This window comes from Peromyscus leucopus, chromosome 7 (assembly GCF_004664715.2).
Source record: "Peromyscus leucopus breed LL Stock chromosome 7, UCI_PerLeu_2.1, whole genome shotgun sequence".
NCBI lineage: Eukaryota > Metazoa > Chordata > Mammalia > Rodentia > Cricetidae > Peromyscus > Peromyscus leucopus.
Genome location: NC_051069.1, coordinates 66,396,631 through 66,414,927, shown reverse-complemented (window position 1 = coordinate 66,414,927; position 18,297 = coordinate 66,396,631). Strand labels below are relative to the sequence as shown.

The 18,297-nt window shown below is 38.1% G+C and overlaps 1 protein-coding gene across 1 annotated transcript in view; it reads left to right on the top strand.

The window, feature by feature from the left end:
* Positions 1–1,567: 1,567 nt before the first annotated feature.
* LOC114688418 (CWF19-like protein 2) overlaps positions 1,568–18,297 on the top strand; it is a 31,336-nt gene continuing 14,606 nt past the window's right edge. Inside the window, 6 exon segments of the mRNA XM_037208228.1 lie at positions 1,568–1,648; positions 9,245–9,337; positions 9,339–9,368; positions 13,908–14,018; positions 14,691–14,810; positions 16,947–17,062. Of these exon segments, the coding sequence (XP_037064123.1) occupies positions 1,568–1,648; positions 9,245–9,337; positions 9,339–9,368; positions 13,908–14,018; positions 14,691–14,810; positions 16,947–17,062 (551 nt within the window).

Here is an 18,297-nt window from a genome sequence, read left to right as displayed (position 1 = left end):
GAGGGCTTCATGCATGCTAAGCCAGCACTTTCCGAGAGAATCAATCTTTAGTTCTTAAAATGCTTTCGTTTTTTGTCTTAGACAGATCTCGGACAGTTATTTAGAGTTGTAGGAATTGAGACTCCCGGAGTTATCTCACAACCAACTCTCATCACTTCTATAACTCGCCTTTTCTAGGTGTGCTCTCTGTCTCTCTCTCTCCTCTCTGTCTCTCTCTCTCTCTCTCCTCTCTGGAGAACTGGCCATAGCAAGGTAGTAAAAGGATAGGTGGAGCTGGCAGGCAGAGTATAAATAGGACAAATCTGGAAGAGTGATCTAAGATCTAGAGCCAGAGAAGGAGGAGACTGCAGGGCTCAGCCACCTGCTACACCACAAGCACGGAGTAAGAATAACATTTACAGAAGTTAGAGAAAAGGAAAAGCCAGAGTAAAAGTAGTTTAGGATAATTAACTTAAAGAAAAGCTGGCTAGAAACTAAGCTAAACTAAGGTCAAGCATTGATAATTAAGAACGAGCCTCTGTGTGTGATTTATTTGGAGCTGGTGGTGGGCCAACCACACAGTTCCCAGAGTTTTCTTGAGTGCGAGCAGCAGGAAATATTAGATAGAAGGATTTAGATTGTGGAGATAAATAGATAGAAAATAAAGGATAGCTCGAGAGGGCTGGAACCTATTCCAAGGAGCCTGACTGTCTCTGCCTCGGGAGGTATTTATAGAGCTGCCAAGGGTGGAGCAAAAAATCCTCCCCCAGCACAGCAAGAGCAGTCCATCTCAGAAACCAGCATCAGGCCTGTGGTCCTAATCCTCTCTGTGACCTGCTGGGTAAAGCCACGAGGAACCTGAAACGGGCTCCCACAGGCCCCTCAGAAAAGAGCAAAATAAATAACAACAGGATGATGGCAGTTAAAGTGATTCCAAGTTATACTTGAGACAGGGGAAAAGAAGACATAAGCTAGTACTGGACAGGATACTATGTGTGATTTGTACCAGATTTACTGAAGATTGTAGTCCTAAAGAAAAGCTGTTGTTAGGTTTTTTAAAATCTTTCCTATACTAGTAGAGGCAAATTTATTGTCAAGAACAGACCATTTTTTAAAAATAATTATTTAATTTTTATTTTATGTGCATTGGTGTGAGGTGTCAGATCTCCAACTGCAGTTACAGACAGTTGTGAGCTGCATGTGGACCCTGGAATTGAACCTGGGTCCTCTAGAATAGCAGCCAGTGCTCTTTTTTTTTTTTTTTTTTTTTTTTGTTTTTTCGAGACAGGTTCTCTGTGTAGCTTTGCGCCTTCCTGGAACTCATTTGGTAGCCCAGGCTGGCTCGAACTCACAGAGATCGCTGGCTCTGCCTCCGAGTGCTGGACTAAAGGCATCGCCACCAACGCCCGGCAGTGCTCTTAACCACTGAGCATCTCTCCAGCCAAGAATAGACCATTTATTGACTAGGAATCTTTATATGAAAGTATACAATTTTTCTTTTGTATTTGAAAAGCAGTTGTATCAATTGTCAGTTTGTCTTTCATATTCTTTTGTTTTAGGCCAAAAGTAATTTTGAAAAAGAACAAAGATGCAAAGAACTAAGCAACTTCGAGGTGAGGACACATGGATGCTACCTGATGTGAATGAGAGAATTGAACAGTGCTCACAGGTGAATATCAACAGATGTGCTTGATGTAATGATAGGACTATTTTCTTGATTTTGTATTTTTAGGAAGGGTCTCTCTATGTAGCCCTAGCTGGTTTGGAACTTGTTATGTAGACTAGCTGGCTCAAAAGCACAGAGATCTGCCTGCCTCTCCCTACCCAGTGTTGGACTAAAGAATTAAAGGCATGTGCCAATATATCTTGCTTATGTCTTTTCTTTTTAAAGTATGGTTCAGGTTAATATTGAGGAACAATTTTGCTTTGTATTTATATTCTCTCTCTCTCTCTCTCTCTCTCTGTGTGTGTGTGTGTGGTGTGTGTGTGTGTGTGTGTATGTATGTATGTATGTATGTATGTGATGGTATGTGTGCAGGTCAAAGGACAACTTACAACTTGCCTGAGTCAATTCTCACCTACTTTATGGATTCTGGGTATTGAACTCAGGTTGTCAATAACATGTTCACTGTCAAGTGGTTAGAATTATTGAAACTTATCTCTTTAGGCAACAAAATGTCTGTCTTGACACAAGTTTATCATGATATGAAAAGGTTTTGTTATTGTGTTGGCTGGTAGATTTAGTTAAAATCTGTGGGCTATTTATAGGAATCTTCTAGATCTGAAAGTACATGTTGTAAGATTCATGTCTTTTTATTTAGTTAGTTAATTTTTTCTTCATTTTTCCCCCTTTTATTTATTTTATAATACCATTCAGTTCTACATATCAGCCACGGGTTCCCCTGTTCTCCCCTCCACCCCTCCCCTTCCCCAACCCACCCCATTCCCACCTCCTCCAGGGCAAAGCCTCCCCCGAGGACTGATCAACCTGGTAGACTCAGTCCAGGCAGGTCCAGTCCCTCCTCCCAGACTGAGCCAAGCGTCCCTGCATAAGCTCAGTTTTCAACAGCCAACTCATGCAATGAGCACAGGACTTGGTCCACTGCCTAGTTGCCTCCCAAACTGATCAAGCAATCAACTGTCTCACCTATTCAGAGGGCCTGATCCAGCTGGGGCCCCTCAGCTTTGGTTCATAGTTCATGTGTTTCCATTCATTTGGCTATTTTTTTTCAATAATTGAGTAAACGAAATTTATTATAAGCCACAGTCGTCCTAGGGACCTCCATGCTATTTATATAGCTCCATGGTTCTATGGGTTGTGGTTGATTGTTCTTTATTTTATATCTAGAATCACTTATGAGTGAGTACATACCATGACTGTCTTTTGGGTTTGGGTTACCTCACTCAGGATGATTTTTTCTAGTTCCATCCATTTGCCTGCAAATTTCATGCTTTCATTGTTTTTCTCTGCTGAGTAGTACTCCATTGTGTATATGTACCACATATTTTTTCATCCATTCTTCCGTTGATGGGCATCTAGGTTGTTTCCAGGTTCTGGCTATTCAAATAGTGCTGCTATTGAACATAGCTGAGCATGTATCTTTATGGTATGAATCAGCATTCCTTGGGTATATGCCAAGAGTGGATGGCTGGGTCTTGAGGTAGTTCGATTCCTAATTTTCTGAGAACCACCATACTGATTTCCACAGTGGTTGTACAAGTTTACATTCCCACCAACAGTGGAGGAGTGTTCCTTTGCTCCACATCTCTCCAACATTGACTGTCATTGGTGTTTTTGATCGTAGCCATTCTGACAGGTGTAAGGTGGTATCTCAGAGTCGTTTTGATTTGCATTTCTCTGATGATTAAGGATGTTGAGCATTTCTTTAAATGTCTTTCAGCCATTTGTATTCTTGTTTTGTGAATTCTCTGTTTAGCTCTTTAGCCCATTTTTTAATTGGACTGTTCAGTATTTTGATGTCTAGTTTCTTGAGTTCTTTATATACTGTGGAGATCAATCCTCTGTCAGATGTGGGGTTGGTGAAGATCTTTTCCCATTCTGTTGGCTGTCTTTTTGTCTTATTGACTGTGTCTTTTGCCCTGCAAAAGCTTCTCAGTTTCTGAGAGGTCCATTTATTAATTGTTGTGCTCAGGGTCTGTGCTGTTGGTGTTTTATTTAGGAAATGGTCTCCGGTGCAATGCGTTCAAGAGTGCTTCCTACTTTCTTTTCTATTAAGTTTAGTGTAACTGGATTTATGTTCAGGTCTTTGATCACTTGGACTTGAGTTTTGTGCATGGTGACAGATATGGATCTATTTGTAATCTTTACATATTGACATCAGTTATGCCAGCACCATTTGTTGAAGATACTTTCTTTTTTCCATTGTATAGTTTTGGCTCCTTTGTCAAAAACAGGTGTTCATATGTGCATGGATTAATGTCAGGGTCTTCAATTCGATTCCATTGGTCGTATGTCGGTTTTTATACCAGTACCAAGCTGTTTTTATTACTATAGCTCTATAGTTAGAGTTTGAGGTCAGGGATGGTGATGCCTCCAAGGTTGCTTTATCGTATAGGATTCTTTTAGCTATCCTGGGTCTTTTGTTTTTCATATGAAGTTGAGTATTTTTCTTTCCAAGTCTGTGAAGAATTGTGTTGGGATTTTGATGGGGATTGCATTGAATCTGTAGATTGCTTTTGGTAAGATTGCCATTTTTACTATGTTAATCCTACCTATCCATGAGCATGGGAGATCCTTCCATTTTCTGATATCTTCTTCAATTTCTTTCTTTAGAGATTTAAAGTTCTTATCAAAAAGGTCCTTCACTTGTTTAGTTAGTGTTATCCCAAGGTATTTTATATTATTTGTGGCTATTGTAAAGGGTGATGTTTCTCTGACTTCTTTCTCAGCCTTTTATCATTTGTGTATAGGAGGGCTACTGATTTTTTTGAGTTGATCTTGTATCCTGCCACTTTACTGAAGGAGTTTATCAGCTGTAGGAGTTCCTGGTAGAGTTTTTGGGGTCACTTATGTATACTATCATATCATCTGCAAATAGTGAAAGTTTGACTTCTTCCTTGCAATTTGTATCCTTTGATCTCCTTTTGTTGTCTTATTGCTCTAGCTAGAACTTCTAGTACTATATTGAATAAATATGGGAGAGTGGACAGCCTTGTCTTGTTCCTGAATTTAGTGGTATCGCTTTGAGTTTCTCTCCATTTAATTTGATGTTTGTGTTGGCTTGCTATAAATTGCTTTTATTATGTTTAGAAATGTTCCTTGTATTCCTGATCTTTCTAAGACCTTTATCATGAAGGGGTGTTGGATTTTGTCAAAGGCTTTTTTCAGCATCTAGGAGATGATCATGTGGTTTTTTTTTCTTTCAGTTTGTTTATATGGTGTATTACATTGACTGATTTTCGTATGTTTGAACCATCCTTGCATCCTTGGGATGAATTCCTACTTGGTCGTGATGGATGATTGTTTTGATGTATTCTTGGATTCGGTTTGCCAATATTTTGTTGAGTATTTTTGCATCAATGTTCATGAGGGAGATTGGTCTGTAGTTCTCTTTCTTTGTTGCATCTTTGTGTGGTTTGGGTATCAGGGTAATTGTAGCCTCATAAAAGAGTTTGGTAGTGTTCCTTCTGTTTCTATTGTGTGGAACACTTTGAAGAGATTGGTATTAGTTCTTCTTTGAAAGTCTGGTAGAATTCTGCACTGAAACCATCTGGTCCTGGGCTTTTTTTGGTTGGGAGACTTTTGATGACTGTTTCTATTTCTTAGGGGTTATTGGTCTATTTAAATGGTTTATCTGGTCTTGATTTAATTTTGGTATGTGGTATTTATCCAGAAAATTGTCCATTTCTTCCTGGTTTTCATTTTTGTGGAGTACAGGTTTTTGAAGTATGATCTGATGATTCTCTGGATTTCCTCATTGTCTGTTGTTATGTCTCCCTTTTCATTTCTGATTTTGTGAATTTGGGTGCTCTCTCTTTGCTTTTGGTTAATTTGGCTAGGGGTTTGTCTATCTTGTTGATTTTTTCAAAGAACCAACTCTTTGTTTCATTGATTTTTTGTATTGTTCTCTTGTTTTCTATTTCGTTGATTTCAGCCTCAATTTGATTATTTCCTGGCGTCTATTTCTCCTGGTGAGTTTGTTTCTTTTGTTCTAGAGCTTTCAGTTGTGCTGTTAATTCATTGGTATGGATTGCTCATCTTCTTTATGTGTGCATTTAGAGCTATGAATTTTCCTCTTAGCACTGCTTTCATAGTGTCCATAAGTTTGGTATGTTGTACTTTCATTTTCATTGAATTTAGGAAATCTTTAATTTCTTTCTTTATTTCTTCCTTGACCCATTGATGTTTCAGGTGGGCATTATTCAGTTTCCATGAGTTTGTGGTTTTCTATAATTTTGTTGTTGTTGAGGTCTAACTTTAAGGCATGGTGGTCTGATAAGATACAGGAGGTTATTCCAATTTTTTTGTATCTGTTGAGATTTGTTTTTGTGTCCAAGCATGTGGTCATTTTTGAGAAGGTTCCATGGGTGCTGAGAAGAAGGTATATTCTTTTGTGTTAGGATGGAATATTCTGTAGATATCTATTAGGTCCATTTGAGTCATAACATCTGTTAGGTCCTTTATTTCTTTGTTAAGTTTCAGTCTGGTAGATCTGTCTTTTGGTGAGAGTGGTGTGTTAAAATCTCCCACTACTAATGTGTGGGTTTGATGTGCGTTTTAAACTTTAGTAGTGTTTCTTTTATGAATGTGGTGCTTTTGTATTGGAGCATAAATGTTTAGAATCGAGACTTCATCTTGGTGGATTTTTCCGTGATAAATATGTAATGTCCATCCTGATCTCTTTTGATTGATTTTAGTTTGAAGTCTATTTTATTAGATATTAGGATAGCTACACAGCTTGTTTCTTAGGTCCATTTGCTTGGAAAGCCTTTTCCAGCCTTTACTCGAGTAGTGTCTGTCTTTGAAGTTAAGGTGTGTTTCTTGTATGCAGCAGATGGATGGGTCCTGTTTTCTTATCCATTCTGTTAGCCTGTGTCTTTTTATAGGTGAGTTGAGACCATTGATATTGATGGATATTAATGACCAGTGATTGTTAATTCCTGTTATTTTTTGTGTTGTGTTGTGTTGTCCTTCTGTGGTGTATGTTGGTGTGGATTATCTATTGCTTGATTTTTCATGATGTTTAGCTTCTTTGGGTTGGATTTCCCTTCTAGTGCTTTCTGTAGGGCTGGTTTGTGGACAGGTATTGATTAAATCTGGTTTATCCTGGAATATTTTGTTTACTCTGCCTATGGTGATTGAGAGTTTTGCTGGGTATAATAGTCTGGTTGGCATCCGTGGTCTCTTAGTGTCTGCATGATTTGTCCATGATCTTCTAGCTTTCATAGTCTCTATTGAGAAGTCTGGTGTTATTCTGATGGTTTGCCTTTATATGTTACTTGGTCTTTTTCTTTGCGGCTCTTAATATTTTTTCTATTCTGTGTGTTTAGTGTTTTGATTATTATGTGGCGAGGGACTTTTTTTGTTGGAATCCAGCCTATTTGGTGTTCTGTAAGCTTCTTGTATCTTCATAGGTATTCTTTCTTTAGGTTAGGAAAGTTTTCTTCTATGATTTTGTTGAATATATTTCTGTGCTTTGAGTTGGTATTCTTCTCTTCTTCTATCCTATTATTCTTAGGTTTGGTCTTTTTCATGGTGTCCCAATTTCCTGACGTTTTTGTGTTAGACTTTTTTGTCTTTATGTTTTCTTTGACTGACGAATCTATTTTCTCTATCGTGTCTTCAGTGTCAGAGATTCTCTGTTCCATCTCTTGCAATCGGTTGGTTATGCTTGTTTCTGTAGTTCCTGTTCGTTTAGTCAGGATTTCTATTTCCAGCATTCCCTCGCATGGTTTTCTTTATTGTCTCAAATTCATTTTTCAGATCTTGGAATGTTTCTTTCATCTGTTTAATTGCTTTTTCTTGGCTTGATTTGATTTCTTCCATTTTTTTGTTAGTTTTTCTTCCATTTCTTTAAGGAGTTTTTTATTTCCTTCTTTAATGAGTTTTTCATTTCCTCTTTAAGGAAGTAGTTTTTTCCTCTTTAATAGTTTTATTTCCTCTTTAAGGAAGTTTTTATTTCCTCTTTAAGGAGTTTTTCATTTCCTCTTTAAGGAAGTTTTATATTTCCTCATTGAGGGAATGTTTTATTTCTTCTTTAAGGGCCTCTATCATCTTCTTAATGTCATTTTTAGGGTTGATTTCTTCTGTTTCTTCTGTCATGGTATGTTTAGGTCTTGCAGGTGTAGAATCACTAGGTTCTGATGTTGCCATATAGGTCTTTATGTTGTTGCCTGTATTTTTGCACTGGCGTCTACTCATCTCTTCCTCTGTGAGGTGCAGGTGGTGTCTGTGTCTGAGAGTGCCTCTCTTGTTCTAATTTTTAGTCTTGGTTTAGTAGTGGTTCTTGGTTAAATTGGTGCTATTGGGCTATTTCTTCAGGGGCAGCTGATTTCGATCGGTGAATTATATACTTATGATTCTGGTGATCTGGTTGGTGGCTGGGCAGCTGCCTTCTTCTGTGTTCCCAGGTCACGTTTTGTTCATTCGTCAACTCCTCAGCTGATCTTGTTTCTTCAGACTTCAAACTGTAGGATCTGAATCCTCTCCGGATGGATTTCAGCTGAGCGGGGTAGTCTCACCAACACCTCCAAGTTGTTGGGTTTCGCAGGATCAGCAGCTGGCCTGGTTGGCCTCAGATGGAGTGTTCAGATTCGTTCTGGTTCATCCACGGAGATAGCTTCTTCCCCGAGTGTTGGGGTTAGAGGCGTCCTGTTCCAAGCTTTTGATTAAGAGCTTTGTTTTCAACTAGCTCTTCAGCGGGTAATAGCTCTGTTTCTGGTCTTTATTGCGACTGTGTTTTGGCTACTGTCTGCTGTGCCTTCCTGCCTCCGCACCGGGCCTGCCTGCCTCTGCCGGGCCAGTCTACCTCTGTGGCCGCTGCTGCGGGCCTACCTGCCTCTGCTTGTTGCCGCTGCCGTGCCTGTCTTCCTCTGTGGGCCACGCCAGCCAGGTCTGTCTGTCTCTGCTGGCCTCCACCGCCGGGCCTACCTGCCTCTGCCTGTTGTAGTTAGTTAATTTTTATCAACCTTCTTTTCTCTTTTACAAAGTTTTAGCAGTTTGCTTTCTAGCATGTGCCCCCACAATTGATGCAAGGTTTTTTTTTGTTGTTGTTGGTGGTGGTGTTTGTTTTGTTTTAATTGACAAATGTTAATTATTTATATTTACAGAGGACACTATGATATTTTTGATTTATGTACACATAGAAAGATTTAGTTGAGGTTATGTACCTTTCATCCACTCATTTTTTTTCTAATGAGAATATTAAAAATATGTTTTTTAGAAATTTTAAAAATGTTTAATATGTATTAGTAACTGTGGTCCTGCTCCTACACTGCCTATCACTAAAACTTAGTGGATGTATATATATATTATATATATTATTATTATTTAATATCTGTCACATACAAATAATTTAACCAAAACTTTCCTCTCATATCTTTTCTGGTAAGAAGTCTGAACTATTACATTGATCAGTAGTGCTTATCTTACAGAAAGAATGTTAAAGTTTTTAGAGAATTTTGTTGTGTATAGTCATGATCTTTGTGTAAAGTTTCTTTGGCATGGATTTTTTCTTTCCATTCAAAATCCTTCCTGTTAAATTAGGTAAGATTAAATTCTATTTATACTTGTTCAAAATTATAGGAACACTCTGTGAAGAAAAAGAAGAAAAAAGACAAGCATTCAAAAAAAGTGAAGAAAGAAAAGAAAAAGAAGAGCAAGAAACAGAAATGTGAAAAAACAGAGTGAGTCGACTGACAGTTCCTCAGTAAGTGAGCATCTAAGCCCTGCAGCTCTGGAGAGTAGTGCACTTGAGGGAATAATGTATGGGAACTGATGGTGCATGGCAGAAAATGCATGATAGAAAAATGTCTACAAGACAGCTACTTGAAGTTTGCTGGGAAATGCTGGCAATGTAAATTATTGGTTTTCAGAAAGAAATGGGATACCATTTGTTAATCTTTGTTGGAAATGTGATGATAATGAAATGTGCAGGAAACTAAAGGTGACTAGGAACACTGAAGAGTCACATGGAAAGGATATGAAGCACTTGTACAAAAGTGGTTGGAAATTTTTAAGGCAGAGCAACAAAATAAGGGAGAAGAGTTTTAAAACACTGGAGTCTAGTTTTCTTTGTGTTTCTGTTTTCTCCATAGAAGGTAACATCTAAGTCTTCAAAAATAGAATTTGTTTATTTATCTTTTGGCCAAAAAGAAGAGAATGTTGGTAGCCAGTTTAGTCTGTTTGGACTCAGAGGAAAAAAAAAACCAAACCTTTCATACTTATTTTCAAGATGAAAGGGTATGTGTAGATAGTGATGGCATAGAAATGTTTAGGGTTAATTACTTCTTCAGAAAAAATCGGGTTCTGTCAGCAGCAAGGAAGAGATATTACATGCTGGGTGTTTGTGGCGCATGCCTTTAATTCCAGCGCTTGGGAGGCTGAGCCAGATGGATCTTTGTGAGTTCAAGGCAAGCCAGGTCTACAGAGCAAGATCCAGGCAGGCACCAAAACTACATAGAGAAACCCTGTCTCGAAAAACAAAAAACAAAAAAAGAGAGAGATTTCATAGTCTTAGTGACAGGAACCATGCAAGGTAAGTGCTATGATCAGGTTTCCCTCTAGCACTCCAAATGTATGATGGATAGAGACTTAGATATTGGAGAAGAAGGGGGCAGGAAAGATGGGGATTCTAGAGCTTTATTTGGTTATTCAGTTGTGAAGGTGACAACATTTAGGTCTAGGAGTCAGCTTTAGCTCATGGAATTAGAATTGAATTGTGCATGCTTTACAATCTTACCAAGTCCAGTGTTTCTTTTCTTTTTTTTTTTTTTTTTCCTGAATTCTACTTTCAACACGCAGGTGGAATCTAACAATGTTTTTTCAATTCTCCTTGATTTTTACATCAGCCCATTTGACTTAGTTGAAATTAATTTGGTCTGTAGACACAGGCCTCTGAACCAATCTGTTGTGGATAGAACTGGAGTTGGGGCTAGGAGGTTGGACATATGCTCCTAGGGCAGTGATGTGGTGTTTGTTAGATGTATATTTGACTAGTGTTTTGGAGTTTGAAAATCAGCTTGGATAAGTGGGCAAGATGATCCTGTGATTTCTAATTTGAGATGTTGGGTAACTCAGTAATTCAGCAGAAGAAACAGGCTTTGTGGAAGATGAGGGGTTTATTTATCCTTGAGTTCATCATAACACTCAAGATGCTAATTAAGTCACTGAAGCTTTGGTTGGACAAAAAAGAAGAAAAAAGGTAATTAAAACCCATGAGGATGAATATAATAGTCCCAAATGTAAAGAATAAAAAATATAGTAGTGAGAAGATGGAGCCTCAAACAACATATGCCTAAAAATAGAGTAAAGGAGGAGGAATATAGGAAGGAAATGCAGAATAAACAATGAGGGTTGGACTGGAGACTATCTTGAAAATCTTGAACATGAGTCATCAACAGAGTTGAAGTTTTGGAGATAAAGACTGGAATATTTTGTTGAGCTTGGAAATATCTAAGCCATTTATCAAGTTTGAAGAGTTGGTACTAGATAAATGTGTATGATAGTTATGAGTTTAGAGAAATGTTTGATTGGGCAATTACTCGTTGAGTAATATTGTCTTAGAAATGGAGTAGTTGGAAGATGAATTGCTGCTACAAGTGTACAAAAGGCAAGAAAAACCTCCCCTCAAAAAAGATGGGGATTTGAAATGCTTCAGCATACAAATCTAAGCCATCAGAGCCCTTTCTTTGAAGCAAACCAGAAAGAGAGCAAGGTGGCTAGAATGAGACCAAAACCCTTGGAGGAGGACCTGCCTGCAGCAGGGAGTTGACAGGAGATTAGACCAAGCACAACGGTAAATAATTTTTGCCAGGGGCTTGGGGGACTAGGTAGGAAGCAAAGTGATCTCTTTTGCTAAAGTAAGAGGAGAGATCATTTGTTGTAAGTATAGGAAATGTTAATTGGTAGAAAACTCTAGGAAGGTGTGAAGAAGATAACAGTGGTCTGGTTATTAAAGTAGGTACAGAGTAGGCAAGCGTGATTGTGGTTTCTGTGGTCATAGAACTTACTACCTAACCAATTAAGGATCAGTAAGGTGAACTCTAGTTTCTTTAGTGTCTAGTTAACTGAAGTTGCAGGTGGTGATGATGACTTTTGTGGTTGGAACTGTGGTGATAAAGTTCCCAGTGGCTCGAACTAATGAAAAGTCATTGGTCAGCATATGGTAAGTCAGAGAAAACCTCCACTATAGAATTCCTATGACAGAACTTCCTGGAACTCAAACCTCTTTGTTATTTTACTTAATTGTAGCAAATTGGCCATCTTCTGAAAAAAGTACTGTTTGTTTCAGGCTGTAAATTCCAGTTTTAATGCATGGCATAAAGAATTGTGATTGAGGCACTAAATTGATTTGACAATATAAACTTGAGTTAGGATAGAAATACATATGTAATGACCTTTTAAAAAAGTATGTAAATATGAATAAGCTCTGGCATTTCAATCCAAATTAAGGAATGAATGAATGAATGAGTGAATGAATAGAATCTGCTTTGCTTTGGGAAACAGTTGGCAGTTGATGTGGCAGAGTATAAATATGTTTTACATATTTTAATATATCTCGTGACAGATATACTTGTGACTTAAGGGCTAGAGAGTAGCTCAGCAGTTAAGAGCATTTGCTGCTCTTTCAGAGGTCAGAAGTCTAGTAGTTCTTAGCAGCAGGCCAGGGATGCCCCCCCCCCCATGGATCACTAAATGAGAAAATGCAAGGAGCATTTCCTCAACTGAGGCTCCTTCCTATGATGACTCTAACTTGTGTCAAGTTGACACAAAAACTACCCAGTACAACTGACTCTTTGTCAACTTGACAAACGTATCACTATTAAGCCATAACCCTTCCTTTCTTATTCATTCTTAAGATCTCACATTAAGAACATAAATAACTTTAAAAGTCCCACTTGTCTTTATAAACTTGAACACATTAAAATTTTAGTAACCAAATTTTAAAATCCAAGGTCTTTCAAAATTCAAAGTTTCTCAACTGTGTCTCCAGTAAAATATGTTCTTACTTTAAGAGGAAAAAAATCAGGGCACAGTCCCAATCAAAGCAAAAACAAAATTTCCAATTATCCATTTTTTGGGATCCATTCACGATCTTCTAGACTCCTTCAAAGAGCTTGGGTCACTTTTCTGGCTCTGCCTTCTGCAGCACACACAACTTGTCTTATATTTCTCCAACTGGCTCCACTCCATTGCTTCTCCTGTTCTTTGTGGTTATCCTTTGGTACTGTCATTTCCAAAATGCTGAAGTTCCTCTCTGCAACTTTCACCAATAGCCACCTCTAATAGGCTCTCTTCATAGTGTCAAGCCTTGCTTCTTTTCATCACCACTTCAGTCCTGGGCCTTCAGCTGCTATATGTTCACTGAGCCTATATGTTCACCAGTGGCTTTTCCTGGCCTCTCATAGTGCCAAGCCTCAGCTGCTCTGTATGACCCCTTCATGCCTTCAAAACCGGTGGAAGTAAGCCACTAAGCAGCTCTCCTCTATGGCCTCTGCATCAGCTCCTGCTTCCAGGATCCTGCCATTTTTGGAGTTCTTGTCCTGACTTCCTTCAGTGATGAAAAAGCAATGCTGAAGTGTAAGCTAAATAAACCCTTTTCCCCACAATTTACTCTTTGGTCATGGTGTTTTGTCACAGCAGATAGACATCCTAACTAAACCAATTTGTGTGTGTGTGTGTGTGTGTGTGTGTGTGTTGTGTGTGTGTGTGTGTGTGTGTATCTGAAACACATGGTCTTGATGTCCTGGATCGGTAGCTATGTCTGCCTGTTGTGAGTCATCAGTGTGAGTGCTAAGAACTACTAGACTTCTGTCCTCTGAAAGAGCAGCAAATGTTCTTAATTGCTGAGCTATCTCTCTAGCACTTAAGACACAAGTATGTCTGTCAAGTATATCTGTCAAACTCCTTTACATGGGTGTTATTTCCCGATACTATTGAGACAAACTTGTGAGTTCATTTGGACATTGGTAGAAATTGAGCCTTGCTATGGTGTTTTCCTTTCTAGCTTTTAATTTTATTTTTTGATATAACTTATGAGAGGAAGAATGAATTTGGCTATGTCTTTTGGGCTCAAACCAAAGTAGGATTTTCATGTTATTTGTTGAGATTTTCCAGTATTATTTTTAAAAAGGGGAAAACAATGAAATAATCTCTTCTAAGAAGCTGAATTATTTCCACTTAATGCCAGTATTTTATGTATAAGTATGCAAATTATAAATGTCATGTATATGCTAAATGTTTCTAGAGCTCTGATGAGTGGGTTGAGGCCGTCCCTTCCCAGACACCTGTTAAAGAAAAGACCTGGAAAGTGAAAGACAGAAGGCCAGAAAAAGCATGTGACAGCCACATTATGCAGGTGAGTACCCACCTGATTTAGAGAGAAATGGCTTCTGAAAGCAGATGAGTATTAAACTGATGGTAATAACTTCAGGAGAATTATACTTTAGCAGTAGTTCATGAACCCTCTCCACAGAAATGCTGAATGCTGGTGTTCATACTGGCCTTGTCCTGATGTGGAAGGTAGATGCTCATCTGTGCTGCAGCCCTTCAGAGCTCTCTCAGCTGTGGTTGTTGGCATTTTCCTCTTCTGTTGGATTTACCTAATACTAGAAATCTGAATCTCCTGTCTAGTTCAGTTGCATCTTTTTTTTTTCTCTTCCCCTTATGTCATAGTTTGCTTAACAATGCTTATAGTTTTGAGTTCTATTCATATACATACCTAAGAAAGAATATAGTTTACCCAATTAGCCACAGATACAGGAAGAAGGTGAACAGGAGCTAACAATTCATTACGTGTGCCAGACTCTATGTTGGCTGCCTTTCATATGCATTTGTTTACTCCTTAAAACAAACTTGAAAGGTGAGTTCTTTACCCCACTTTCATAAGGGAGAGGCTAAGGTGCAGCAAAAATGAGAAGCGTGTTGAGAGTGGCTAACCACATAGTGTTTGCTTCTGGCTGGTGCCTGCAGTTTCTGATACTGAGAAGGTCTTAAGTACAGATTGAAATGGTTTCATTCTTTTAAACAGCGGGATGAGTGGATGACTGTTGATTTTATGTCTGTCAAAACTGTGTCCTTATCATCACTCAAAGCTGAAAAGGAATCTCTAAGGAAAATAGAGCGGGAGAAAGCCCAAGCGCTAGAACAGGTAAGGAATAGTTGCAATGCTTTAATTTTTTAATTTGCCGTATGTGGTGGTATTGTGTTCCCCAAAATATTGTGCACCCTAATAAACTTACCTGAGGTCAGAGAACAGGACAGCCACAATATTAAACATACAGGATAGGCAGTGGTAGCACACACTTTAATCCCAGCATTCCAGAGGCAGAAATTCCTCTGGATCTCTGTGAGTTCAAGGCCACATTGGAAACAACCAGGCATGGTGACACACGCCTTTAATCCCATGGAGTGATGGCAGAAAGCAGAAAGATATATAAGGCATAGAGACCAGAAACTAGAACCATTTAGCTGGTTAAGCATTTGGCTGGTTAAGCTTTTAGGCTTTTGAGCTACAGTTCAGCTGAGACCCATTCTGGATGAGGACTCAGAGGCTTCCAGTCTGAGGAAACAGGATCAGCTGAGGAACTGGCAAGGTGAGGTTGCTGTGGTTTGTTCTGCTTCTCTGATCTTCCAGCTTTCACCCCAATAACTAGCCTCGGGTTTGATTTGGTTAATAAGAACTTTTAAGATTCCTGCTATAGCCATAAAGTAAATGCCTTATTTGTAATAGCATTTTATTTGTGAAGTATGTTTTTTAATGATGTTTGATAACTAAGAACTGTGAAACAATTTTTTTAAAAGCACTCATACACATAAAATAAAAATAAAAATGTGTTTTTTAGAGAAATATACTAGATTCTGGCTGGAAAGATGGGTCAGTGGTTAAGAGCATGACTGCTCTTCCAGAAGACCCAGGTTCAATTCCCAGAACCCACAGTGGGTGATTCAGGGCTGGCTGTAACCCCAACTTCAGGAGAGCCAATACTTCTGGCCTGGGCAGGCATCTGCATACATGTTCACATATTTACACCGAGACACAGGCACATAAAATATATCTTTTAAAAGACATTCTAGATGTGTAAATCTAGGTAAATGGGGTTGAGCAATTATTGTCTGTTACACGACCCTTGAATTACAGTTGAACCATCAACTGAGCCTTCTTTATGTACACAAATTAGTTATAATAAGAATGCTTTCAAGATGCTTAGAGTGCCATAAGAAATATTAAGCAAGCGTGGTTGTTATTGTTTTCACTTTGATGTCAAGAAAATAATGGGGAATCCTTAGAGACCACAACATATAGAAATGCTGAAGCTTGTGGCTTTCAGAGATTGTCTTAAAATTTACCTTTAATGTAATATAGATCAACAAGTGAAAAATATAGCCAACTGATTTTGAGAGTTCTGTGGTCAGTGTTGTTTTTTGTTTTTTTGCTCCCAGTCTAATTTTAAAAGTAAGTTATAGTGATATATTGTATAACTTAATAAAATTTGCCTGAATATCAGAGAACAGAACAAGCCACTAGATTAAACATAGATGCCAGGGAGTGGTGGCACACACCTTTAATCCATCTGGATTTCTGTGAGTTCAAAGCCACCCTGGATTACATGAGATTGATTCAGCTGGAAGAGAAACAGAGCCAGACAGTGGTGGCACACACCTTTAATCCCAGTATTTGGGAGTCACATACCTTTAATCCCAGCACTTGAGATCTCATGCCTTTGCTTGGGAAGCTCACATGCCTTTAATCCCAGCACTAACAAGGAAATGATGGCTGGGCGGAGAAAGGTATATAAGGCGTGATGAGACAGGAACTGGCCTTTTCAGGCTGAGGAGTCCTAGAGGTAAGACGTGGCAGTGGCTTGTTCCTTTATCTCTCTGATCTTTCAGCATTTACCCCAGTATCTGGCACCAGGTGTTTTACTAAAAGACTTTTTAACATTCAAGCTGCAGTAAGTATGGTAATTGTGTTGGTTTGTAATCAAGCTGCTACCCTTGTGGAACATTGGAAAACAGGATTTTTTTGAATGTCTTACCTAAACTTTGGAATGTCTTGTGTAAGACTCTGAGTTAGATGTCAAAGTTTTGAGAAATGGTAGGTGCTCAATAAAGACACATGAACATTAGTTAGACATTGTTACCTGCAAGTTAAATAACGTGTCTAAAGAATTTTAAATGGTTTGTTGAGGCTTGTATATTCGACTGTTAGCCTCAAATTAGTTAGTAATCATTTCCATGGTGGATTGACTTTTACACTCTAAACTTTCAAAATGTCTTGTTCTAGTCCAAACTACAAGAAAGAGAATTGAATCCATATTGGAAGGACGGTGGGACAGGTCTACCATCAGAAAATTGTATACCGGCAGTTACTAAAGGTATTTTTATATTTTTTGTGGACTCGTAGGCGAGGGGTAAATATGATTAAAGTTTGTTATATATGTGTGTGACAATGTCATAATGAAACCCACTATTTTTGTAGTTAATATGCACTAATAAAAGCATACAAATTCTTTAAGTTTAGTGTTCTTAAGAGAATGATTTGAGTTTATATATAACAAAATATTTACGAAATTCCTGCAGTCTTTTGAACTCTTATTTACATTATTATTATTTAGAAAGTTTACTGTTAACGTATTTTGGAGCAAGATGATTCAGTATATATTGTGCATAATGACCATCATTTGCAAGTTTTTAGCTTAAATGGGCAAAGTTTAAGACAAAGCATGATCATGGGAAACTGTATATTGCATTTGTTTGTTAATTCTATAGCAAAATATAAAAATATATTTAGTGTAACATTTATTCAAATAATGTATGAACATTAAAGATGCAATTTTATTGCTTTTAGAAGTTCTTCATTTGTCAGCATTCATAAAATTTGTGGTGTTCTTAGGAGGTGTTTTTCAGTTGATGGAGCATCACATAATGCTTAGTATGTTGTATTGCCAATTCAGTGATAAGTCCAATTGCAATTTAGCCAGAATAAAATAAAATTGTGGATAATAATATTATCCTTTTGTCTTAGTTATTTATCAGTAATATTCTATTTATGCTGGTCCCAAGTAAACACACAAAGGCTTATATTAATTATAAATGCTCAGCCAGTAGCTCAGGCTTGTTACTAGCTAACTCTTAAACTTAAATTGACCCATATGCTTTGCCATGTGGCTTGGTACCTTTTCTTAGTACGGCGTGCCCATCTTGCTCTCTCTGCATCTGCTGGTGACTCTCTGACTTCTCCCTTCCTCTTCCTAGAATTATCCTAGTCTGGCTCTTGAGCTCAGTCTCTTCCTGCCCAGCTATTGGCCAATCAGCTTTTTATTAGCAAATTAGTGTAATACATATTCATATTGTAGAAAAGAATTGTTCCACAGCAGATTTTTATTTATAGATCATTTCTATTTGGCTCCTTCTTAAGAGTCTTTATTGTCTGTGAGCATGAAGCCACCAAATCCACTCAAAAACATCTTTAGAATTTTTACTTAGTAATTTTACTTAGTTATTAGTGACTGTACATTGTAGGCAGAGTTTTCCTGTCCCGACATCCCACTCCCAAATAACCACTCAGAGTCTTAATATTAATTTAAATGCTCAGCCAATAGCTCAGGCTTATTACTAACTCACTCTTACATTTT